General features: G+C 42.2%; 1 protein-coding gene across 1 annotated transcript in view; it reads left to right on the top strand.

The window, feature by feature from the left end:
- Window positions 1–26,834, top strand: part of LOC130250340 (neural-cadherin-like) — a 42,879-nt gene that overhangs the window by 3,239 nt on the left and 12,806 nt on the right. The window contains exons 5-23 of the mRNA XM_056485899.1: window positions 2,593–2,842; window positions 3,747–3,889; window positions 4,237–4,409; window positions 4,746–4,914; window positions 6,458–6,628; window positions 10,653–10,825; window positions 10,927–11,094; window positions 11,974–12,223; window positions 13,458–13,585; window positions 14,725–14,911; window positions 15,018–15,161; window positions 16,749–17,032; window positions 17,961–19,578; window positions 21,417–21,510; window positions 22,269–22,453; window positions 23,026–23,258; window positions 24,097–24,374; window positions 26,004–26,218; window positions 26,497–26,624. Of these exons, the coding sequence (XP_056341874.1) occupies window positions 2,593–2,842; window positions 3,747–3,889; window positions 4,237–4,409; window positions 4,746–4,914; window positions 6,458–6,628; window positions 10,653–10,825; window positions 10,927–11,094; window positions 11,974–12,223; window positions 13,458–13,585; window positions 14,725–14,911; window positions 15,018–15,161; window positions 16,749–17,032; window positions 17,961–19,578; window positions 21,417–21,510; window positions 22,269–22,453; window positions 23,026–23,258; window positions 24,097–24,374; window positions 26,004–26,218; window positions 26,497–26,624 (4,991 nt within the window). The remainder of the gene's footprint in view (window positions 1–2,592; window positions 2,843–3,746; window positions 3,890–4,236; window positions 4,410–4,745; window positions 4,915–6,457; window positions 6,629–10,652; window positions 10,826–10,926; window positions 11,095–11,973; window positions 12,224–13,457; window positions 13,586–14,724; window positions 14,912–15,017; window positions 15,162–16,748; window positions 17,033–17,960; window positions 19,579–21,416; window positions 21,511–22,268; window positions 22,454–23,025; window positions 23,259–24,096; window positions 24,375–26,003; window positions 26,219–26,496; window positions 26,625–26,834) is intronic.

Genomic DNA, 26,834 nt, shown 5'->3' with positions numbered 1-26,834 from the left:
TATTTTGAAAGCATGTGAACTTACATTTATGATTGTGGCCAAACATCCCATGTTTGTTGTTTTTAACATGGCCATGTATCACTTGTGTGCACCCTGAGTGCACAGATGACATTTTTAGAGGCTAAAATAGCATCCTGATAAAAGACTTCAGGGGGTATGAGCCCTGAGAAGTATATGCCAAGGCAAGACTTAGCAAAAACACAAAAATGTAATTTCCCAAAGCTGGAGCTGAACTTGCAGGTTGCAGAGGTGGTAAGAAGCTTAACTTTCCTTGTGTAAGGCTGCAGGGCCTGCTTCCTCTAAACATTTGCTAAGAGAGTTCAGAGCTTGTCATACTTAACTTTTAGATTTAATTGCTCTTGGGAAGAAAGAAATTGGTCAGAAAAACCAAATCCTAAAATTCCTAAGCATGTGATTTTACTTAAAGAGAGCAATATTCTTCTGTCCAGAGGACTTGTAAAGCTCATCAAAATTCCACTTGTGGGGAAAAAAATGAATGCCCCATGTCCAAAGCAAGTAGAATGTCAAAGCTGTGCAATGCATCCCGTGTTGTTTCTTGCCACATGGGGTAAATTTCAAGAGAAAGAACCATCTTAGAAAAGAAAGTGTGAGTTGGAAGTATAGTGACAATCAGTGGAAATGGGTGGAAAAGACTCACCTGCTGCAGAAGGGCTGAGCAGGGTTGTTCGTGGCTGCAAAGAAGCTGCATCTTGTGCAGGATGAGACCTGTGCTACTAACTCTGACTGCCAAAGCAAGTATCTCAGAAAACAAAAAGACAAACAGCTCTTACCCTCGTTGTAGTTCCTCAAGGGGTGGGATGGTGCAGCCTCAGAGTGATCCACAAACAAAAATAAATGCAAATATGAGACAGCTTTTTCCATTCTGGGTATGCCTGTAGCTGTTGGTGGCAGTGCAAAAGGTGGTGTGATATGTGCCTTTGTTAAAACTGGATGATGCAGATGTAGGTTTCAGTTATCAGTTGCTTTTATTTTAGCACACTGGAAGTCTGAAGCACAGAGGGTGCTCTCAAAGGGCTCTCAACCTTCAGCTGCATCACTGTGCCAGCAGAGCAAGGCTTGGAGCTGTGGCTGGCAGCTCAGTCAGCTTTTGAACCAGAATTAGTTTGAACTTAGCTAGATCAGAACACGTGCAAAGCCAGCACAGAGCTGCTTGTTTGGCATATGATCCTTAAAATATCCTTTGCAATGCACACAGGTTTCCAGGATGGAATGCAATGGAAGGGAATAGAATTCCCAGTTGCTATTGGGAAGTAAGGCATGTTTCTGTCATGTACATGTAAGAGCTACATTCCTTATTTGCCAGAAAACATCTGGGGGAAAAGAAGCGTGTCGTTAAGCACATAGAATGTGTTTTTGTGAGTGGTTACAATGGCTCACTAATGACTGTAGATTAAATCAGGATTTTTCAAATCAAATAAGTTTTTGACATTCTGCATGCCTTTCTAAAAACAGTATTTAACCACTATATTTGACAGATTTAAATCACTGTCATTTTAGTCTTTCTTGAGTTTTTAATATATTTTGTCTGTTAGTGCAGCAATAGAGTGATTAACTCTAAAACCCTTGATTTTGTAGTCTGTAGCATACACAAACGTCTAGTCACAGCAGGATTTGGAGAGATTTTAAACAAAATGTTGCAACCAGTCTAAATATCCTTGTAAACAAAGATCAGTAACTTTCCACAGGCAGATGTAGTTGAAATTTTTTGCAACTAAGTAGAACAGTTCTTCAGTGTGCATTTGAAATCATTCTCTTCTCCTTTCCTCTTTTGAGTTGATATTCTGATAGAGGTGGGTTGTTTCTGCCACCCCTCTGTGGATGATGCTGCAGCAGGTTGCTGGGGTGTCCACACCCTGCAATCACTGTTCTGCCTACAGAAGGCTGTGTGCTCCCACAGTGGCTGCATCTGGATCCCATTGGTAGAATAAGGAGTTTGTTCATTACCAGTGTAGGTATGATGTGAAGCCTTGTTGTTAGGCTAGAAAAATTGCAAGGTAATTGGAGAGGTGAGCTTCTGCTCTTAAAAATCCTTTTTGATGCTATGCTGTGAGCTCCAGGTCTTTGTTGTGCCAGTTTGCTGCTTCTGAGCAGATGGGGCACTCAGCATACTCAATAAACACTTACTGGGTAGGAATGTTTAATCACTCTTCATACCTTGAAGCACCAGGTAATTAAACAGTATATAACTAGCTGGGAGCTAATTAAATTTGAACATAGCATTTCTGGAAAGAGTGAGGAACTAGTTTATGACTGATAATGTTCAACCAACGTGCATACTGATTGTGTGCTAATTACCAGTGCTGATTGCTATTTGTACAAAGCATTTTGTGCAGTTCTGAGATCACAGCTCTCTTGCAAATTCACCTGGCTGCGATGATCAGGTTGGAGCAGAGGGAAGCGTTCTTTTGATTTCTCACTCCCAGCATCCTGCTAAGTTCCCAGACTCCAACCACCAAAAAAAAAAAAAAAAAAAAAAAAGGCTTTTATGGATGAAGCAGCCTGTTCTCAAAAACTGGCAAAAAACCAGAGCTGTCTTGGTATGACTGTTCTGTTAAATGTGTTCTCTAACAGTGCTTGCAACAGACTGCGACTCCGGCTCCAACGCTGAGATCTCTTACTTCATTCAGAGCACTGATTTTTCCATCACACGTCACGGGGTCATCAATTCTAACCAGAGGCTGAACTTTGAGCGGGCAAACCACATGTACGAGTTTGTGGTGATAGCTGTGGACAGAGGACATCCCCCTCGGACGGGGACGGCGTCCGTGCGCATCCGAGTGGCCAACGTCAACGACGAGGCTCCCGTCTTCTCCCAGCCCGTGTAAGGCACCTTGGGCACCTGCCTTGGCTTTAAAATATGCTGCTCATGTAACCTTAGCAGCACTTGGCTAAATGGCCACTTGTTTTGTGCACCAGTGAAATTGAAGGGTGATTTCTATAGACAAAGGCTTTAGGAGTTGGACTTTCATTTCTAGGTCGTATATTAAAAAAATACATCATTTGTGATACCAGTATGTTGACTTTATAGAGAGAGAACAGAATGAATCAAAGACCTATCTATACAGGGAATGATTTTGACTGCGTTGACTCCTCGGTCTCACAGCGATTTTCCATGTATAAATAGGTGACAAATAAATATGGTAGTTTGCAAACACTAAAACCTAAATTTAGCATCAACAGATTGTATTGTAAGCTAATTTCATGAGCCCCTGCTTGTTTAAGATTCCTTTTTCTTTCCTGTCCCTAGCCAATACAATTTCTACTCTTTGCATAATTTTGAAGTATGGACATATTTTAAATACAAAACATACATATATTTATATACAAAATTAAGTACTTCTTTGCATTCATCTCTGTAGTATCTGATGTGTAGTATCCATTAATATATAGGGACACAAGAAACACTGCATGGCAGATACTAGTCCTTTTTCTCAACTTTAGGAGATATATAATCCTGGTTTACAGTGCAGTGTATTATGGTGCATATTGTTATCCTCCAAAGGATCCTTCAGAATTACTTATATCAAAAGTACATGATTACAATCCTAAAATAAGTACCCTACGTTGAACAAATAAGACCGAAGTCATATGTTAAACCCATTTAAGATTCCGTGGTTTCATGCCAAAGCTTTAAAAGACCATTCATAATGAATTAATAATCTTGCTGATAGTTAACATGGTTATTCTGATACTTTGTGCTGCCATTGCTCCCTTGTGTGCATCAGTTACAGGACTTTCCTTTCGGAGGATGCTGGTCCTGGCACCTTGGTGGCTACTGTTCGGGCAGAGGACCCTGATGGAGATGGGCTCCTTTATCTGATTACAGGAGGCAATGAGGAGGGCAACTTTGAGATGGATAGCCAGAAAGGTAAGGAATGAGGTTTAAGAACACAGTTATTTACTGTCTAATCTTTATTGACTCTACTCCACCTGAATGTCTCAAACTGTAAGAAAGTACCAAATTTATATAATCCACAAATGGGGATGTTTTGTATCAGTGAGGATTAGTTCTTTGATGTCATGGCTGCTCTTCAACTACCAGCCAAAACTTGGGATCCTGGTCCAAGGCTGTGCAGAATAAGATGACAGGTTCCTGTGCTTTGCAACCAAAGTACAAACTGAACCAGCAATACAGTGACAGAGAAATATAATGCTCACTTGATTTCGTGTGTTTACACAGTAAATTAATATGACACTTTATGCTTCCAAATTCAGGTATCATCAAACTCCGGAGAAACCCACCACCCAGTCTGAAAGGGCCACAGTACACCCTGAATGTCACTGCCATAGACGACAATGCCTCGGGGGGACCCACTCCTCTCAGCAGTTTTGCTGAGGTTATTGTAGGAGTTAATGACATAAATAACAACAAGCCTGTCTTTAGAGAGGTAAGATGTCTTTCTGCAGAGATTTTTTTTTCCCATGTAAGCTATAACTGGGGTAATAGAGTCTCCATAGCTACTGGTGGGCTGAAGGGTCTGTGTGTGCAGAGCAGAATGAGCTTGTAAGTGAAAAGCAGTCAGCTCTCTTTATAGAGGAAGTGTAAAGTCTTCATTCTCCTTTTTCCTTCCTCTCCCTTAAAGATTGATTTATTTGTGTGCATAAGCAATAGTGATTTTCTTCCAAGTTTTTCTCAGACCTGCTGAAAAAAATATTGACACTGTGCAGGCAATTCACATGCCTCTGTGTAATATTTAGGGTCGGATGTTTGGGTGTGTTTTTAGTGCGCTTACTACAGTGACAGCACCTGGGTTCTGGAGAATCAGCCTCCAGGCACGCATGTGCTGCAGGTGGAAGCCTATGATGCAGACCTTGGCATCAATGGAGAGGTGAAGTATGGGCTCATGCACCGAGATGGAGCTTCCCTGGGCTTCAGCATTGACCCCGACACAGGTCAGTGGCTTCAGGTTACTGAGGACAAGTGAAAATGACATTGTGTTCTAATGAAAATGCTGCTCCATCCCTATGTCCATGTGGGTTCATGCTTAACTATGTAACTGCAGAGTTAGCTGTGACAGTTTATAGGATGAACACTGGGAAATGCTCAGGGTATGTAAATAGCTATGAAGATTAGATTAGGTTAGATTAGATTAGATGACAGTTGTAGTGATTTAAATCATAGGTTTTGGGTTGGAAGAGACCTGAAAGATCATTGATTTCCAACACCTCTGCTGTGGGCAGGGACACCTTCCACTAGATCAGGCTGCCCAATGCCCTATCCAACCTGGCCTTGAACACTTCCGGGGATGAGGCTTCCACAGCTTCCCTGGACAACCTATGTTGGGCAGAGTCTCACCACCCTCACAGTAAAGAATCTCTTCCTGATCTAAACCTGTTTCCCTCAGTTTAAAGCCATTACCCCTTGTCCTATCACTACATGCCCATAGACCCTCTTCAGCTCTTGTGTAGGCCATGTTTAGTTACTGGAAGGTGGTGAAAGGTCTCCCTGGAACCTTCTTTTCTCCAGGCTGAAAAATCCCAACTCAGTTTGTCTTCACAGGAGAGGTGTTCCAACCCTCTGATCATCTTCATATCTCTCCTCTGGATCCACTCCAACAGATCCACATTCTTATTATATTGGGGCCCCAAATACAAATGAAATAGAGAAACAAGCCCCAGTTGAATAAGAAGATAAAAATGTGTTCTGTATCACGTACCTTCCTTTTTGTATCAAGGGTAGCTATAAAAATGCAGAGCAGAAAGTGTGATTTTTGCAGATTAAGTTTATTCTTCCCGATAATGTAACCACATTTCTCATCTCATGCACAAATAGGAGATCAAGTGCACTGCAGGCAAAACCCTTGTACCAGAACAGGTCAACAATGTCTTAATATATGATTTATTTCAAATGAAGATGTTGTACAGTTGTTGATGTTTCTATAATAAAAATAGGAAAATGGGAAATTGTTATGTCTAGGACTGCGCAGGAGACTGGAAGGGACTACAACAGAGCTGAAGAACTCTGAGCATAGCAGAGAAGTGGCCTCAAGAAGGCCAGTTCAAAATATGCTAATAATAAAATAGGTGAGGTAGGGAGAGACTTGATTAGTAGGGAGGAAAACTTGAAGATTTGGAGAAAATTGTTTGATTTATCTACTGTATACTTGGGCTGGAATAAACCTGGGGAGACCCTTCAGTGAGAAGGAGAAAGTCCTGTGCTCCATGAGCCATGAGATAGCAAGATACTCAGACTGAGCTTCTTATCAGGGCAGCAGGAAAAAGGTGACATGTGACATGTGAGGAGGGGAGGGACAGGAACTGGAGTTGGTCTGGTCCAAGATGTGCATTACAGGGCTGGTGAGGATGGAGCTTCATGGTTGTGTCGCATGCGGTCAGAGCTTCCTTTTGCACAGGAGAGTGCAGATTCCTGTCTGCGAATCCATCCTGGTCTGTGACAGGAGGTGGCACGCAGGACAGGGGGTGTCTGTGTTTGCAGGAGCCATCAGCACCACGCGCAGTTTCGACCGGGAGGAGCAGCGGGAGCACACCCTGTGTGTCACTGCCACGGACCAGGCGCGGGAGCCGCTGATCGGCGTGTGCCAGCTCACCGTGCTCATTGCCGACCTCAACGACAACGACCCCACCTTTGAGAACAGCCGCTACCAGTGTGAGTGCTGCTTGCCCACCTGTCCCACCACGGCCACCTGAATCTCCTTTGCTTATTCCTCATTACAGTGGTCAGCTTGTTAGGTGACCAATCTTCCTTTGTTCCTTCCTTCATTTACCAGTGTCCTGGTTTGAAGGACAGGTGTCTGCCGATAAAGGCAGAAGCTTCTCTTTGAAATGGAGAATGTAAACCCCCTCCCTCCAAATTATTATTATAATTTTGAAATTAAGGGGCTCTCAGGCAAAGATATGGGAATTAGGAATAACAGTTCTTTACTAGGAAAATTAAAATAGAAATACAGTATTACGAAGATCAATCCCAAAAACACTGACAGAGTCAGAATACAACCTGACACCCTGTCAGTCAGTCAGGGTGTTGGTAGCAGTCCCATTAAATGGTGGCTGCATCCTCCTGCTGGGGCAGATGTGGTTCAGCTGAAGCAGTGCTCCTGTAGAAGGATGCAGTTTTCCTCTGAAGGTCCAGGAATGATGTGGAAAAGGTCTGGTTTTCCTCTGGAATCCAGTGGAAAGAAAGTAACTTGCTGTCCAAAATCTAAGTATTTTATCTAGGTAAGAAAGGCTTGGCTCCTCCGCCTGGCTGGAGCATCTCCCAGTGGGATGATGTAATTTTATCAGTCATACAGTGGGACTCAATGGCCCAGCAGCAGATGATATCTTCCTGGAGGAGGGATGGGTTGTGGAAAAGATAAAGATGATTGCCCCACGTGGTTTTAAAGATGGCCCATTAGCAGATAATATGTGCCACAGAGATAAGGAATCACTGCCCTACCCAGCTTCAACAGATGGTGATAGAATACACATTTCTGGCCACATCCTATATTGCAACCCAAGACAGCCAGTTGCTATTTAACCCATCATCAGTGGAAATGTGCAGAATTAGCCAGTCCTCTTTAGTTATTGCAGTTCTCTTAAAAACATGGACATACTTGTTTTTGTCCTGCAGATGTCCTGCAGATGAGGCAGATCTGATCCCTTCTCTTTGCAGCTTTTCTCTGTCCAGCTCTTTTCCACACTGAATTTTTATTTGATGTCCCAAAACAAAACATGACATCCTAGCTGGGAAATCATCAACCCTGACTAGAAGTACAATTGTCATCCGTGTCTCTGTAGCATAGCACCTCTGTTTGAATAGACATTTATGTCATGTCAAACACCACAAAATCCTTTGTTTCTAGGCTGCCTTTGGCTGGCAGCCAATGCCTGCTGTATCTGTCCTGCTGAGCTAGCTTTTCCCATTTGCCCTGGTGACATTCCCTTTTTCATCCCCACATGATATGCTTTGCATCAGTCTTTTGTTTAATTTGACTTGATGCTTCTCCACTAAAATCCTGAATTTCATTACACTTGGACTCTCTATATTTAATGTCGTCCACAAGTCATGAGCATAATCTCTAGTTGTTGGACTGGAACAGGTCCTTCCTTGCATAATTACTTGAATATGAAAAAAAAATGTTGCTGATGCATCTGCCAACAACTTCATTTTGGAGTTTTTTTGCCACTTGTGTAAAAATGTCATGGAGCAGTGACCAATGCCTTATTAAAATAAAGATGGCATGTAAGAAAATTGTCTTTAACATCTCAGATGCCAGCATTTCAAAAGGATAAATTGGATGTTTATATTTTCGAACTTAAACAAGAAGTGACATGCTGGGAAATGAGCTAAATATATATCCACACTTCAGAGTTATGTACAAGGACAGAAGGAAGATTGTGTTTCACCTTTTAAAGTATCTTGTAGTGACTAATTATAAGTGCCAAATTCATTAAAATGTGTAGATTTGGAATAGCCATTTCTACATTCTTACCAGTGTCTTCTGCCAACCTGGCCAAAGCAGCACTGAGAAGCTGGGTAGCAATGATCTTTCTGGAGAGAAATATTTTTGAGCACAGCAGACAACTCCTGAGGTAATGTTGGTGCAAAGATGAACTTTTCTATTCTACCATCACACATGTCCTTCAGGTGAAACTGCCCATGATTTTTATTCTCTAAAGCTGTGGAGCTGAGAAGCTGCATTTGTAATTATGGTGGCTTCAGCACTTCTGAGGAACAGGCAGATTTTTCTTTCTTTTGTCATGAACAGAGGGTACAGAGGTTCTGGAGCAAAGGCAGCTTTTTGAGATGGCAAAACTGCAGATAACAAGGCCATGTTATGCCTAGCACTTTCCCAGCCTCTCTACATAAGTAATCAATGCTTGAACGTCACAGAATTGAAAATAGCTTCTCCCCTAACCAGATCAAATGCCATTAGTCATAGGTTTCTATTCATCCTGGAAACTGCTGGTTCTTTACTCTCAGTACTAGGATGTTTGTCAAATTCCTGATTTAGCCATGCATCTTATCACCTGTCTGCAAAACAGACGTTAAAGAAATGCTTAACTGTAGTACGGATGGTACAGTAAACATTAAAGTTGTGTCAGCAGCAGGCAAAGCACATGAAATGAGAGACTACCACCCTTCCAAGTAACTTTGTCTATTTTCTTACAATGCAATTTAACAGAATTTGACTGTTAAAGACAGCATAAACACAGGCACAGACATACACACACACAAAAGCATAAACACAAAAAAGGAGTATTTTGCAGTTATTTTTGGCAGTTAATCCAATTTTCATTAATCTGTCTTAGTGCTGGTAAATCTCTTGTGAGATAAGCTTTGTATGTTACTGACATACCAAAGACAAGAATCCCAGGACAATTAAATGACACAGGGATGAGTGAAGCCAATTAAATCTCAAATTATTGTTCATGGAGCAAGTGGTTGCTGTTGTTTAAAGTTGTACTATTCCACTACTACAGACTGTAGACATTTAAGGAGAAGACCAAAACAGAAAACATGCCCACTTTGAAAGTAGCATGCAGTTCTGATTATCCCACCTCAAAAATGCTAAAGGAGACACATATGAGGGAGATCAAAGGTATGAAATAGTTTCTGAAAAAGACATGAATTAACAGACTGACTGGGTTGCCTAAACCCAACTGCAGCAGCCTTCCTACTGTCATTTTTTATACACTGAGCTGATGGAGCCTTAGTACAAGGAAACAGCTCACAAACACAGTCAGGCAAGGCAAGCACACATAGCTACTTGGAGGAGGAATTGGGACTGGATGGCTGAGGATAGAGGGAAGAGCTGGACTAAAAATCAGTGTAATGTGAATATGACTGTGGAATAAAGACAGCTGGCAGGGATGAGATAGATTCATATAAAACTGTGCCTCACAGAGTGGAGGGGAGCAGGAAATGACTGCTTATGATTTCCCATCATTTGGTTGGTGTCCCTTCCAGAAATCAGGCTTTAGGAGGACAAAATTAATTTCTGTGCAGTGGGCTCTTCAAATGTGTGACTTTGACACCTGATTTTTAGATGACAATTATCCAAGCAGGTTCAAAGAAGGATTGGTGTCTCTAGAACTGTGGGCAGAAGGACACAACCTCTGACACAGGTGGATTTCTGGGAGCAGGGAGTCAAACCTAAGGAAAAGGACACATATAAAATGATCATTGCCTTTGCCCTGGGCAGCTTCTCCAAAACACTGAGGGTTTGGAGGCATCTTTGCTTGTGACCTGAGTCTTTGTGCTTTGCAATTGCCTAGTGCCTCCCGCTGGCAGCGCTGCCAGCACCACTCGTATTCAAGGTTAATTCAGTTCACACAGAATTCCCTTTGGTGCCAGCTGCTTTTATCATCAGCTGAGCCCAGCAGGCTGGGCTGTGATCTGAAGCAGTGGGCATGCGAGCGCCGTGGAGAGGCACAGTGCTGGCAGCAGCAGTGTCAGTAAATCTGCATCACCTGCAGCTCACTAACAGCCCAGCGTGGCAGGGGACAGGGAAGGGGAGGCTAAAAGGGACTATGGACACTGTTGGTGGCAGTACTTTATAACCTGCCTCAGCACAGAAGTGTTTAATCTCCCATGAAGGCAACAATGATGTTTTACAGGGGTATTTCTTTACAAATACAGCCTGGTAAAGCAGAACAGACCTGCTCACAATACCTTTGTCTTTTCAAAGACTTCCTTAGTGAAGACACTCCGGTGGGGATGAGTTTCCTCCGAGTTGCAGCTCACGACCGTGACCAGGGTGTGAATGCTGCTGTCACATACTCGATGTTAGAGCATCAGCTGGAATACTTCCAGATCAACCCCAGCACAGGCTGGGTGTATGTGAATTGCCCGCTACCCCAGGTAATGTGAGACTCCAACCCCTCAAATCCATCGCAGAGGGTTAATTGCAATCTCCTGGCTTGTACAAGATAGTTTTGAGTATCCCCTGTGTCTTTTGGCAGCCGATGCGCATCAGCCGCTATATTGTAGCGACAGACGGGGGGAACAGGAGCAGCACGGTGGAGCTGACGGTGACGGTCACCAGTGCACGGAGCCAGCCCCCCCGCTGGGAGCAGGGCACCTACTGGGTAACCATCCCCGAAAACACCATTCGTGACACCAGCATTGTGGTATGTTAAATGCCTGATTACTCCTCTCCCTCTTCATTTCCACTTCTTCCTCTGCTGTGCTCCAAGTGGATGCCCACTCTGCAGCCTCATTGCCCTGCACTGTTCCCTTGTGAGCCTTCACTGCTGCGTGACCATTAAAGTTTGTCACAGAATAGGCTGGCATTTCAGCTGGCAGCAGTTTTCCCTGTAATTCTTGCCCAAATGGCCCTCAAGGTGTGCTTCTACAGGAGCAAGACTTGTTCTCTGCCAGCAAAGGAAATCCTTGAGTGTTCCTGCCGAGGGCCAGCTCCTCACTCCTCCATCCTCAGTGGGCTGTGCTATCTGCTTGTCTTTCCTAAAGCATTTTTCAGTTTAGCAGGAGAGCATGGAGTGACACAGTTTGCTTTGGACCCTTCTGACTCAAACCAAATCCTTTTTAACCCATAGAGACTTAGTCTTTAAGGACAGTGCCTTCTATATATTGCCACATAATTCTTGCTTTCCTCCTTCTGTATGTAATATTCAAGCATTTGCAAAAAAATTAAGGTTTGGGGCTTTTTTTTCTGCAACTTACTGGGTAAAATATACATTGGAGAAATGGTCTCCTTATGGATCGGCTTTGCTTTGGAAGGAGGAGAGAGGAGGGATTTCCTTCAGCTGTGCTTGGCACATTTACAGGCAGATAAATTTCCTGTTGATTAAACACCTGCATCAAACCTAGATACTGTAAAACAAGACTCAGCTCTGTAAATGTTTCTATTTTGTCTGTCACCCGAGTCATACAGGCGTGTGTGTTCTTGGAGAACATACACGTATGTATGCTTCTGCCATCAAACTCAGCACCTAACACTTGCAACCCTGTGCTTCATGAATGTATGTGGTGGCTCTTTTCTTCTTCAGACCATCAAAGCCACATCCCCTCTTGGTGATCCCAGGGTTACGTATAATCTGGAGGAGGGTCAAGTTCCAGAGACTAACATGCCAGTTCGTTTCTATCTGAAGCCAAACAGAGCTGATGGATCTGCTTCTCTTCTAGTCGCTGAGCCACTTGACTTTGAGACAACTAAGTTTTTCACCCTGACAGTCCGGGCACAAAATGTAGCAATGACTCCTTTAGCTTCCTTTGCCACTGTTTGTGTGAATATAACAGGTAAGCTTTGCTGCTGTTCAGAACAATATTCTTATTATTTTTACTATAATGCCACAAATTAAGGTAATGTTCATGAGATGCCAGGCTGCCTCAGAATGCTTTTTACATTTCTGTACTGTAAAAAGTTCTGCAGTCATTAAAAAGATCTGTGTGAGAAAACTCCTAGGTACAACTATCAAATGTGGAGATGCAATAGTGCAAAAATGGGCTGTCTGAATGTTTAGGCAGCACTAGTGCCTGGTTCTGTAAAGGTAATTAGAAAGATTTTCTTTCAAAAGGAGCAGAAATCAAGTACTTGTTCCCAAGCTATTGAAAGGAGATGAGTATTACTGGAAATAGTCTGTGCTATAGAAACAGAAACAGCCCAGATAGGCTGGGTTTGTGTTGGATATCTGTTTAGGGGTTTTTGCTGCATTCAGAATTTTCCATTGCATACTGAGATTACAACTACAGAAGCAAAATTGCAAAGATCCTTATGATAAGTGCAATTTTTCAAAAATTTGATCCAAACCTCCTTATAGCAGGGTCTTTTCATAAGGCTCTGTTCCGGTAGATCCACATAAAGCTGTAAATCTGATATTAATCCCTGCTTTTTGCAGGATTAGTGGAGTTACTTTGAGGCAGACATTCAATGAAAATATGAATAAATGAAGTGTCCAGCAAAAACATTTGTCTTCCACCACCGTGGAAATGAGAATGGGGTAGTATTTGAAAGGGAATCCAACTTTCCTGCTTCACTTTATCATGACATTGTCCTGTCCAAAATCCACCAATGCAAAACCCCTTCAGCCTGCAGAGCAGAGTCTGAGCCTCATTGTAGGTTATGGACTCTGTCCCAGAAGGTTTTTCCTGTCGTGCAGTTACTGGTACCAAAATTATGCAAAAACTTCATTCTGCTCACAAGAAAAAAAATCCCTTTTCAGTAGCTTAGCTGTGGATGGAAGCTCTCCTGGTCCTGGAATTCATGGACTTAGTATGTCTCTGGTCAAATCATTAGGCAGTTTCTCATCTGGGATTAGGCCACTATCTCCCAGAAACTGCCCAGTGTCTGTAAAATGCTTCCTGACTGCCACCACGAGAACAGGAAAAGCCAGAGCAAGATTGCTTATTACAATAAACAATGTAAATTCTTCCTCCAAGCAAAATACAACTGTGGGGGAAAAAAACCAAAACACAGTAAACTAAAATGTCTTCAAATATTTTCTTACCATGATCCTCATCACCTCCCTTTCAGATGTCAATGATAATGTTCCATTCTTCATGTCCTCTAACTACGAGGTGTCTGTGCCAGAAGGAGCTGATGTTGGCACGTCCGTGGTCCAGGTGTTAGCTATGGACTTGGACTCTGGCCTGCATGGACAGGTTTGACTTTAATCCAGTTCTTTTCCTCACAATACCCAAGTGGTAGTATTGTAATTAATGAGAATATGCAGTCAGCAGCTGGCAGGGTAATGAGCCACCAGCACTTCTTACAGCACTTGTCAAGCATTTGTCTGTCTTGTGGCTGATGTGCATCCCATGGGATGCAGGCAGAGAAGATGCTGTTGGTGATCTCAGGGTCCTGCAGCTTGGCAGCTCATCCTGATCCAGCAATGACAAAGTACTGCTGCAGGATTCTCAGGGCTGCTCCCATGACAAGCCACGTGGATGTGGCTGCAGGACGTTTCCAAACTCTTGCCTCTTTAGCTCATATTTTTAACTGGCCATTAGTGATTATAGTCGACTAAATACCATCATTGGTCAAACCATCATTTGACCATCATAGTAATAATAACCCAACCCTAGAAAAAAGCAGAATTCTGAAGGGAATTGCTCATTTTCTTTGCATTTTCCTGAGTGATTTCTAAAAATCCAACTAACTCTTCTGTGAAGAAACTGTAGCTAGCAGAGATCTGCTGCTCTGGAACTGTCATTTTGCAGCTTCTGAAGAGTAACCTGTGTGGTAGAACAGTCTGGTGCTGCTCTGGGCATGACTTGGGTGGGGGGTGGAAATGGTGTTTTTTTAGAGAATGACCTTTATTAAAGGGAAAAACGTGAATATCTTCCATTGGTGGAGGTTTTAATTTAAGCAGTCTTGTTGAACAGGACCCAAATTTTTAGCTACTTTTTTTTTTTTTTTTTTTTTTTTTTTTTTTGAGATCAGAAGCACAGTGGATTACTAGAAGCTGAGGAGATACCAGGGAAAATGCCAGTCCATACATTCTCTCTCCTTTTGTCATTCATTGTCATTCTTTTCTGCTCCTACTGGCCACTGTTGGAGATTAGATACTGGGCTTGATGGGCCTTGATATCACTGGTACAGACGTTCTTCTGTTTGAGAATTCTGCACTTTTTATATCCAAATGAACAAAAGACTTAGAAAAATTATGTTCTGTCTTTCCCCAGAGTGTTGCTACTTTGCAGGAAGAGCTAGGAGGCTACTGAGGAAGGGGGAGGTCACAGCACTTGGACGTACAAATGAAAATTGAAAATGTAACCTCTTTTAACTATTTCCTTTTTAGGTTCACTACTTAATATTAAAAGATGCTAATGAGGATTATCAGTTCTTCACCATTGAACCTGAGACAGGAATTATTTCTACCCAGGCATCTTTTGACAGAGAGAAAAGAGCCTCTTACTTGATTGAAGTTCAGTCTCAGGACTTATCAGAATCTGCTAGACCTGGTGTTCACGGGCAGCCCAACACAGGTAAAACTAAGGAATTCTGTATTGGGCTTTTTAACTTTCATAGGCTTGGCAGGTATGTCCACCTCTGCCATTTCTACTGTGCTTTCCTCCTGCATCTCCTCCTTAGACACAGCCTACGTGAGGGTGTTTGTCAGCGATGTGAATGACAACGCTCCGGCGTTTCCTCGGTCGGTGTATGAGGTCAGCGTAGATGAGGACAGGGATGTTGGAACTCCTGTTGTGACAGCAACAGCAAATGATCAAGATGAGGGTGAGTGGACCCTGCATGTCTTTTTAAGTTTACCATGTGTTTGTGTGTGTAGGGCTGCTTTCTTCACAGACAAACAGTTCTGAGCATTCAGGAGACAATTCCACATTTCAAACATTTGTAAAAGGGGGGAGAGAAGGGAGAGAAGTTCTGGGCACATGGGAGCATTTCTTTGATTAGGTGCTCAGGTTTGTAGTGCAGAGGTTAAGTTAGCTGGCAATGTCTTTGGGGCAGAATGAAATCACCTGGCATCACAACACTGCTGTAACTTTACACTCACTCTTTCTGGAGCACATGCTTGCTTTTTGCTGATTCCTGTTCGTTCAAGTTCTCCTTAGGAGTCAGTTGTGTTTACCACTATTGTAGAATATCAAATGTGTGCTTTGTGGTGAGTTAGTGGGTTAAATATGCTTGTGGAAGAATCTGACAAACAGTGGAAAATGTGGGATGATGTGGCCAGAAATGAAGTCAGGAAGAAAGGGAATGTCAGACTCATTTGGGCTCACACTGACATCAGCTTCCAGATGGGCAGAGTCAGTCTACCAGCATCTACCTATCTTTGCATTTTGGTTACTTTTGTGAGCTGGTCCATCTCAACTTGCCCAAGAGAAACAAATCTCTTGATTAAAAGAAGGCCAGCTGGTGCAGAGCCCAAATGAGAACCAGAGGAGGGAGCTGGCCATTCCTTTCTGTGGCAGTGCTGCAATGCCTGTGCCTCTTAGTGCCCATGAGGGAGGTGTAAAGAGACCATTTGAAACCAGCTGCTGCACTTGGGAGAATTTGACTAAAGCTGCTAGCAAGTGAAGCTCAAACTCTTGCTGCAAAGGTAGCCAAGTCCTTCCAAACACTAATGCTGAGCACAGCCTTTTCACTTGCTAGCCATCCATACTCTTCTAATCTTCTCATCCACAGCTGACTCAGAACTTAAAAAGCTGAATATTCTTTTTGTTCCTAGCAGCTCACCTATTTAATTTAGGAAATGACTTTGTATACTGGAATGCAATGTATTTTTTACTTTTCCAAATAAATAAACCAGAAGCACTAAGCAATTTGTTGTTGTTCCTAAAAGTTTTGTTCTTGTTCCTAAAAGTTTTGCAGCAATCAAACAACTGCTGTTGCACAGGTGGAATGTTCTAAGATTAATTCTTGCTCAAAATGGAGGACTTCTGTTATATTTTAGCACCACCCAGTGGTTTAAAAAAAAGGAATACTGGCATTTGAAATGAGAAGCTTAGGAAACATTGAGTAAAAACAGCTTCTTGTATTTTCATAGTATGTTACTTTATTATTGGCAAATGAATGCATGGTAATTTAGAGGCACAAAATTTCTCCATTATCAATCAAGTGCTTGTCTGTGTCTGTAAATGATACTTGTAAGTATAAGTGCAAACCTAGCCTCACATCTACCACATACAAAACCTTCAAATTACATACACAGATCATTCTGTGTATGTTTTTATGTTTTATCTCACACACACACACCAGAACAGTCTGGGCAAGTAGAGTTTCTCTTGGCTACATGTCCTTTGTGCATAGCTGGATTGAGCATTCATAAAGTGAACAGGGAGCAATTGTTTCTTTCTCTTATAGGTGCAAATGCCAAACTAAGATATCAGATCACTTCAGGAAATGTGAAAGGGTTTTTTGATGTGGAACCTGAGATTGGAACTGTCTTCATTGCTCAGCCTCTGGATTATGAACAAGAACAACATTATGAGCTCCGGCTTGTGGCTTCTGATGGAAAATGGGAAAACCACACTCTTATCATCATCAATGTTGTCAATAAGAACGATGAAGCACCAGTCTTCACTCAGAATGAATACCAGGGCAGTGTCTTGGAGGAGCTCACAGATCTGCCTGTACTTGTCCTGAAGGTAAAGCAGTTTCCACAAAGCAGGGCAAAACCTGGCTTTGTGTTCAGCTCAATCCTATCCATTCACACAGATCCAAAGGGATAGTTAATTTAGAGTGGGTGAGGCCTGGTATCAAGAATTAGCTAGCAACTTTCTGTAGAGAATAGAATAAAATAAGCCTGGTAATTTTGCGTGGTGGACTTGCTCTCTTGACGATCATAAATAACGCTTGGTTTTGATCTTAAGGGTCATTTCCAAACTGATTCTAAAATTATGTATTCTAAGTATTGAAAAATGTGACAACTGTCCTTTACAAAGAAGATTTGGTACATTTTGAGTTACTGTATAAGCACAGAATGGTTGGCATGTATACCTCATGTATGTAATGGTTAAATTTATGCTACCAAATAAACATTACCCGGAATTGTTCTTTGACTCCAGCTCAATCATCTTCGTTATTTTGTTGTTAGAGTAGTTCTTGGTAGGCCCTGCTAGCAATCTCCCAAACAATCCCTGGATGCAAATCAGGAGCTGGGAGTACTCTCTGGACTGTACTGATTATCAGCTTGGAGGTATGGGCTGTTTTCACAGCAGTCTGTTCACTCAGACAGAATCAGCCTCTGTTTGCCTTTGTATTCCAGCACCAAAGAATTTCACAAGAAATATTTGCTCAGCAGAACTGTTATTATTTTCACTTGATTCTTCCTACAGTTTTTCTCTTTTCAAAATATACTGGGGAGTAGAATGTATTAGTCTGTCAAAACGTCCTCATCTTGTTTCTCTAGGCTGTGCATGATGTTTATTGAAAGAATACTTGAATGACTCAAAATGAATAGATGCTTGCTGTTAAAATGCACGCCATTCATTTAGCCTGCTGCCATCAATAAGAGAACTGTGATTTCCCCTTTTTTTTTGAACATAAACACTTGCCTGCTGTGGCTTGTTCCAGGTTTCTGCGACGGATCCCGACCAGGCAGCAGATCAAAATGCCATTAACTATTCCCTGCACGGCCAGGGAGCCAGCAGCGAATTCAGCATCAATGAGAGCACAGGTGAGATCAGCGCACACAAACAGCTGGACCGAGAGAAGCGATCAACGTGGCGCTTCCTCGTTCTTGCCACGGATGAGGGCGGAGAGGGACTGACTGGCTTTGCAGATGTGATCATAGAAGTGGGGGACGTGAACGACAACGCGCCCCTTTTCCTCTGCGTGTCCGATGGCTGCTTCACGGGCCGCATCCCTGAGGACTCTCCGGCTGACACTCCTGTCATGGAAATGACAGCAGTGGACCTCGATGACCCCAAGGCTGGTATAAATGCTGTTCTGACATACACTATCATCCAGAACGTCAAAAACGAAATTAATTTGAACTTGTTCTCAATTGATCCAGTCAGTGGCACCATCTCTACGGTGCTGGGGGCCTTGGACCGCGAGAAGGAAGACAAGTACCTCGTGGTGGTCGAGGCCAGAGATGGAGGAGGGCTCACTGGGACAGGCACCGCCACTATTTTGGTGACTGACATTAATGATCATGCTCCAGTCTTCCTGCAAAGGATTTACACAGCATTTGTCTCTGAGAATGCAAGTATTAACACTGAGGTGGTGGTGGTGTCAGCTGTGGACAGAGATGAGGGAGAAAACGCCATGGTGACGTTCAGCATCGTCGATGGGGACAATGACCGCAAGTTCTCCATAGAGACAGATGAAATCAACAACTGTGGGTTTATCCGACTACACAAACAGATTGACTTTGAGAAGCCTCATGAGAGGGTGTTCAATTTGACTGTGAAAGCAGAGGACATGGATTTCTTCAGCATTGCTTACTGTGTGATCTATGTGGAGGATGCAAATGATCATGCTCCTGTCTTCTATCCCCAGTTCTATGAAGTGGCTGCACTTGGGGAAGATGTACCAGTTGGTACCAAAGTTATTCAGGTTTCTGCTGTGGACTTGGATTCTGGCCTGAATGGGAGGTTTTTTTTCCATCTGCTAAACAAGTCTGATCCCGGTGGCCAGTTCTCTTTGGACAGTGATGGGTGGCTGATGGTTGCAGGATTGCTGGATCATGAGACAGTGGCTCAGTACCAACTCATTGTGATTGCCACTGATATGGGACAGCCCCCTCTGACTGGCAGTGCCACCGTTGTAGTGACTCTGCAGGATGTAAATGACAATGGGCCAGAGTTTGAGGCACATTATAACCCAGTGGTCTGGGAAAACACAGCTTCTCCACAGGTTGTCCCAATGAACGAGACCTGCAGGCTGCTGTACGCCAAGGACCGAGACACTGCTGCGAACGGAGCGCCTTTCTCCTTTCGCCTTCTCGGGGATCTCGACAGCCTGACCAGCTTCAGCCTGCAGGACTTCCACAATGGCAGTGCCATGCTGACTGCACTGCGCACCTTTGACAGGGAGGTGCACAAGGCCTTCTACCTGCCCATCCTGATCACAGACAGCGGGATGCCCCCCATGAGCTCCACCAACACCCTGACCGTGAACATCGGGGACCAGAATGACCACCCGCATTCTGCTGGCTACATGGAATGCCTCATTTACAGCTATGATGGTAAATCACTCTCTGACCTTTGCTTCCCAGTGTGACATAAGGTTAAAAGAGGCAGCTTTGAGTTTTACAGGAGGACTCTGTCCTGTTCCACATAAGCTGATAATAGAGTTTGCTTAAACCCCAACAGAGAGCAGGAGGTATGTGGGGCACAGGACTCTGGGCCACTTGATTTGTGGAAGAAAGTGAGCCTTGAAGAGGCAGCATAACTGGCTGCTTTTCTTGGCACCTTTCTGTCAAACTTGAGTAATGGTCTCTTGGTATCAGATACAGTTTTTCAGCAGCATTAACATATCGGGGAGAAAAAATTACCAAAGTTCATAATGTTGCTGAAAAATGATGAGTCTAAATGGTGAGACCCTTCTGTCTCCTCCTTAAACCTTTTTCCTTCTCCAGAATGAATTGAATTTTAGTGAATGCACCTAAACTGAACTCATATGTAAACTGTTGAAACATTCATCAAAGTCTTCAGCTGAAAAGTGATGTTATGGGGGAATTTTCTGTGAATGCTGGCTGCATGCAGTGAGAGAAGCTGTCTTTCCCTTCTTGCTTTGGCAATTAGGCAGCAGTATCCTTGTGATCTGGTGCCCTCATAATAAGCCCATTAGGAAGATAAACAGCAAAGGTAAACATATTTTGGGATGCTTGATCTATGTTGACTCAGGGCATTCCTTCCTCTTCTACTCTGCTCTGTGTCCAATTATTTGATAGCACATTAAATAGATTGTCTGTTGTGGCACACTAGGAACTACTGAATAGATGCTGAGCAGATTCACATTTATTTGTACTGAAACATTGTACTGCCTGTTGCATGATTGCTCAAGTTCAGCTTATTGTTAAATTGAAACCAAGTCTGTTTCTATTTGCTGAGAAACTCCACCTGTAGCTTAAATACCAAACATTTTCATTAAGCCTGAATTCCATTTTAGTTGTTTCTTGAAAATCATCGGTATGTCAGTTAATTTCTGGGAGAGGCAATTCAAGACCTCAGATCTTTGATTAAATAAAATATAAAGGAGAGACAGAATCAAAAGGATCAAAAAGAGACAGAATCGTTGTATGTTACATTCATCTGTGGGAATCAAACACCAGGGCATCCTGTGTACTGTCTCCTGCAAAATATCCAGTGAATGTCATGGAGGTACAATTTTCTCTCCTTGCATTCAGTTCCTTGGTTGTCCATGTTTGTGCTGTTCCTTGTCACAAGGTGAAGTCCTGCATCTATGCTTTTTGTGTATCCTTGATTCTTTTACTCAGCAGGTTTATGAATTCAGATAACTATGAACCTTTGCGTCAGAAGTAAATTTTGTAAATCCAGAAAACACAGATTTGTCAGTTTTGCTGAGAGGATGCAAAACCAGCAGAATACATGCTGCTTTCCATCTCACCCCAGTCTCACCATGTACTCAAAATAAGCCTGGCCACTGTATTTTGGACATCCTCTCTATCTTGCTGTAACTGCTATTGTTTTTTACCCTTTATAACTCAGTCTGCATTTTGGTTTTTCATCCTGCCAAAGACCAATGCCTGTCTAAACCACTTTGTAAGTTGGCTGGATAATGCAGATAAAATAGAGAAAATTCTCAGAGATGGCTTTTCTTTATTCCTTTCCATTGCTTTTCATTGCAGTAACCTGTAGAATTAAATCTGTGTAGTCACACAGCAAACATGTGATAAGCAGGGCACCATGTGGCATTTGCAAACTGGTGCACATCTCTCAAGAACTACCACAACTATTTTTGTAAAGATCTTAAGCTTACAATACGTGCTTAGACCAGTACACAATGTTTGTGTGCATGTGAGAGGTCTGACTGTGCCACTTGTGTGCTGTGTTGTTCTAGGTATTCTCCCCACGACTGCACTGGGCCAGGTCAGTGCCCCTGATGCTGATGACTGGGATCGCAAAATCTACCAGTTTGAAGGGAAAGCATCAAGGTATTTGGAAAGGAAAATGGGAGTTCTGTACATTTTATGGGAAAGTCAAGCACACACAAAATCATAGCAAGTATTTACACTGACTTTTTTTTGAAAACAAAGCACAAAAGCATTTTGTTGGTCAGAAATTTCTGTGTGTAGATCTCCAAAAGCCTTCTGGATGTGAGGCTGCAGTAAATAACCCTGCATGCTGACCCAGTCTGCTGCCCATTGCCTCATGGGCCAGAATTCTGAATTCCTGTTCACAGCCATATCCACAATCAGTGTATCAGTGACCCACTGCAGGAAACATACCTACTAACTTCTAAATTCCTCCATCCAAGCTCCTGGTGTTTCCATGGCACCACTGGTTTTAACACCTTATTTATACTAGATGTAAAGACTTGGGAGTGTCTGGGTTGTGTCTGGGGCTGAGATGTGCTACTCAGAGGTTTTGACAGAGGTGTCACTCTCAGTGAATGTATCTACACTAGGACTTTGCACTGTTCCCAAAGTCCTGGCTATTGCATCTTTAGTCTTCCTAAACAGTCTATTCGGCAGAGCAGCAGGAAGAAACCTTCATGATACACTGGTGAAGACATTAGGAGCTAACAGAAGACAATGTAAAAAAATTCTGTTCTGCTCTGTCCCTTCATGAGGGAACACATCTGCTTTCTTTGATAAATAGAAAGTGGTTCAGAAAAACCATCAGTGATGATAATTAGTACTTAGCTTTTGAACTTCTCATAGCTTGTTCCTTGGCTTAACTCTTATTACAGGTACTTTATCCTTAATGATAACTCAGGTTTGCTGACTATTAAAGAAGGAACCCCACCAGGAACATACAACATAAGAGTTAGAGTCATTGATGGAGTCTGGCCAGATGTTATCTCCACTGTAAAGGTTATAGTGAAGGAAATCAAAGATGATGCCCTCCAAAATGCTGGTTCTGTACGAATAAAAGGTAAGCAATATGCTCAAGTACAGTCTATGTCTTTAGTGTTGCTGCTGTGTTACTTAGAATTCTGCTTAGAAAGTTCTTAGACATGGGATGAGAATTAATAATTTTCTGGGTAAGGGTTTGAAAATGCATCTTTGAATGATACTCTGATGCTGCATGTGAAGGAACATCTATGGAGAAAAAAGACAGCAAGGGAATGTTCTGATTTCTACACCAACTTTTAAAAACCCCAGCAACTTATATTTCAGAGGAAAAACTTTATTTGAACAAGTGCTTTCCTGAAATTCACCAAATTCTTTCAATCTTTGTGGAAAAGTAAAATCTTCTTAAACATGTTTCTGATTAAAAAAAAAAAAAAAAATGGAAATCAATAAAAGAAAAAAAAAAAGTTTTAGAACACAGAGGTTTAGCAGAAGCAAGCACAAAAAATTTCAGAGCCTAAAAATGAAAATATTCCTGAATTGCAGTTGAGTCCATTTTCTGCAACTTTATGATTTATTCTGCATTGCTCCTCTCTTCTATTGTTACAGCAGTTGCAAGAAGCATATGTGACAAGTTTTCAACTTCTGTTACAGGTATCACACCAGAGGAGTTCATATCCCAGTCCCCTGAAAAACAAAGTAAATACTACCAGATGAAGAAGCTGCTTTCAGAAATTCTCTCAGTTCAACTGGAAAATGTTCACATTTTCAGTGTACTGAATAGCCCAAGTCCAATCCAAGGGGTTGATGTTTGGTTTGCAGTTTATGGTCCACCTTATTATAAAGCAGAAAAACTTAATGGCAATGTAGCAGCTTCCAGAGCTTGGGTAAGTATCCATCCTGTGTTTGAAACCACAGCATCTTCTCATGGTGTCTATTCAGGTAATGCCCATTGCCTAGTGAATGGGAACAATCAGAATTGAGGGAGTAATGTGTGAGAAAAATAGATAGTTTTAATCAGTAAAATCAAACAATCCTTTTGCACTTATTCTAAAAGTTTCAAATATGAATGTTGGAAAGCCAGAGCCTAAATACATATTGTCACCTAAACACAATGCACTTTTAGGACTGTAAACATGCTTTTCCTGTTGAACACTGTATGAAGAATGTTTTTGGCTCTTGTCTTTCTACATGATGCCTTAATGTTTCAATTTTTAGGTCTCTAGTTGAACCAGTCAAACATTTCAAGTTTCTAGACTTAAGAGAGCAAAGTAGTAAAAGACCCACTCTCCAGTATAAAACCAGGATGGAAACATGTGTTTAAAATTTAGTAAAGTTCTTTCCCTCTAGCAAAAAAACCCAAACAAAACAAAACAAAACAAAAACAAATCCCACCAAAAAAATCATATTGAAAAGAGTTAAATTATTTGCTGTCTTGGAAACATGTTGGTACAGAGCTGTACCAACTCATTCTCTAATAAATATTGACAATATTTTTGCCCTTGAAATGCTTATTCATGCTGAACTGACTTGCACCAAGGCTTTGGTCTTAACAGATGCCAGACTGATCTGCCTCTGGCTGTATAGGGTGGGGCAGACATTGGAAGGAATTGGCACAGCCAACAGTTTTGAAGATAAATAAGACTTGGGCTTTTCATTGCTGTCATTGGTGAACTTAGTGGAGAAGTCAGATGAATGCAATTAATTGTTGTTGTTGTTGTTCAGCTGGAAAGTGTTCTGCACATAAATATCACCCAGGCTGGCATTGATGAATGTGTGACTGCAGACTGCACTCACAGCAGCGGATGCATCAGTAAGCATGAGCAGACCCATGTACCAACCATAACCACAGCTGGAAGCGTTTCCCTGGTGTCTGTGACAGTCCTGAGCCAGGCTGTGTGTGGCTGTGCTGCTCGGGAGAATCCTCACCTTTCCTGCTCCTCGTACCAGACAAACCCTTGTCTCAACGGTGGCACCTGTGTGGATACTGTCTTGGGCTACAGGTTGGTAAAGCTTCATGAGGTGTGCAAGCAAAGTGCACGTAGTGTAGACTGTAAGGAGGATGTGTTGAAGCTTTAGGAGCCACTACTGCATGTCTTCCCACTGTGGCAGGTCTAAATTTTGTTATACTTCACACACAGGTCTTGCAAAAGAACCTCTATTTTCAGATTCATGTATTTCATGTATTTCAACATAGTCTTATGGAAAACTTTGGGAATATTCCAGGCTACACCAGTTCCATTAATGCCACCCTGCAAAATGCTCTTAGTTTGTGCAGCCTACCTTAAACATTTTAATGCTGTTAATTTACGTCTCTTATGTCACTTAATAACCTCTTTCCCCCATTTCTTGCCTCACTTGTTTCTCCAAAAATGAGATCTCTTAGATAATATAGTATAAAGATGAAGAAAATGATTGGACTGTACTAGCTTAGAATTAGCCTGATCCCCTTCCAGAATGTGGCTTCCAGCATGTTTGCTTAAAAATAATCATCCCAATATAGGAAAGTAGAAACACTGGCCAGTCTTTGTAGCATCCTTGGTAGGGGTGACAGGACCCAGTCTGAAGCTGCAGAAGTTCTTGTCATGCTGAAGTTCTCATTTGCTGCTCAGGTATAATCAGACAGGGAAATTTTGCTGCCCAGAAACTCTAGGTAGGCTCTGTCACCTATCATTTGTTCAGCTCTGAGGTTTCTTTGCTTCTTCTCCATTTTCAGTAGTTTTGTGTGTCATCTTTTTCTGCATCCTATCCCCATCATGCTGCTCTCAAAGGTACTAGCAATCTATGGGAAACCAAACTAAGGAATAGGAGTCCAGCTGATCTCCCTTCCTGTCCTTCTGCCCATTTCTGTTGTTCCTTTGGTTTCCCAATTACAGGTTCTGTTACTGTCATACTGTGGCTACTTTTTCTACAGAGTATTAAGGAAAGAACTTCAAGCCTCTCTTGTTTGATAATATAAAAGAAATAAACTAGCAAGTATCTTGCAATAAGAGTGAAGACACCAAGATCTGTAACTGCCACATCCTACTTTTTCTGGGTGATACTACCTTTCTACACCCTTCCTGTGGACACTCTGATTGGACACAAGCAGAATTTTTTTCCCAGTGAAAATAGTCAACCACTGTATTAATCTCCCCAGGGAGGTGTTGGTTTACCCAACAGTGGACACTTCTGAGATTCGACTACCAGGATGCTTGTCTAGATCATTCTTTTGCCAAGAAAAGTTGGACCAAATCATACTTGAAGCCCTTTCAACTTGGCATTTTATGATTCTTTGATTCCTTTGCTTTTCCTGTCAGCATTATAAAGTCTTCAGACAAGCTGATAACTAAGCTTAGTGAAAAGCATGGGGTTTTTAATACTGATGAGGTAAGAGGTTTTCATGGGCTTTATATATTACAGGAGGTCCGTCATTTACTCACAGATTATCCTTGCACAGACATACTATAATTTAGACTAAATTTATATTGCATTTGTAAAAACAAGTAAAAACATTTTTTGACAGAAGTTTTGCTAGCACTTTACCTACGTACTATGTGCTGTGTTTAAAGTGAAGAATCCTGTTGTCAGAAGAGACCTTTGCATCTTCTGTTTGAATGATGGACATTTGCTTTTAATTTTTTATTAAACAGATGCAAATGTGCTGCCAATTTTCACGGACCAGACTGCCAGCAGACAAAACACAGCTTCAGAGGCCATGGTTATGCCTGGTTCCCTCCTCTCCAGCCTTGCTTTGAGAGCCGCATCTCCCTAGAGTTTGTCACTGAGGTTGTGGATGGCCTTCTGTTGTACCATGGACCAGCAGCCCAGGGGCAGCCTGGGGAACGGGAGCCTTTCCTTGCTTTAGGTTAGCACCTTATAAAGTATTTGTGTTGGTGTCAAGGTGAGATTCCACTTAGCTCAGAGGTTTGGGAGTTTTATTTTTAAAAAGGCTCAGAAATTTACATTTGGATAAGAAGGAGAATGCACAATGGTTTGCCAGTATGCCTAATTCATATCATTGTGTCACTGTTAGAAGCTGGACTTTTTTTAAAAGTAGCTAAGATCTAGCTACAACAGTCATTTCAACTTCATTGGAATGGGAACATGGTTACTGCATATCCAATGAGAGTCTTTCCTTTGCAGGACTCTCTGGTGGTGTCCCGTCGCTGACCGTGAGCCACAGCTCTGGTGAGCTTTTCCTGCAGCTGTCACAAAAAGTTAATGTTGCAGATCGCCGCTGGCACAATATTAAAATTATAAATGATGGAAAGGCAAGTGTAAATATGGGCAGTCCTGTGTAAGCATTAGATCATGTACCTAGTTATTCCTTCCAAATCCTTCCTCCCTTCTGTAGAACTCTTATCAATCAATCAATCAATCAATCAATCAATCAATCCATTTTCTGTAATCTCTGAAACAGCAGGGGTAGAAGTTTGTTAGTTTGGACGTCCTCTTAGACCTGGAGAAGTCTGATCCAGTTA

Source organism: Oenanthe melanoleuca, chromosome 2 (assembly GCF_029582105.1).
Source record: "Oenanthe melanoleuca isolate GR-GAL-2019-014 chromosome 2, OMel1.0, whole genome shotgun sequence".
NCBI lineage: Eukaryota > Metazoa > Chordata > Aves > Passeriformes > Muscicapidae > Oenanthe > Oenanthe melanoleuca.
Note: the sequence above shows the minus strand (reverse complement) of the source record. Positions and strands in the feature narration are given on the sequence as shown.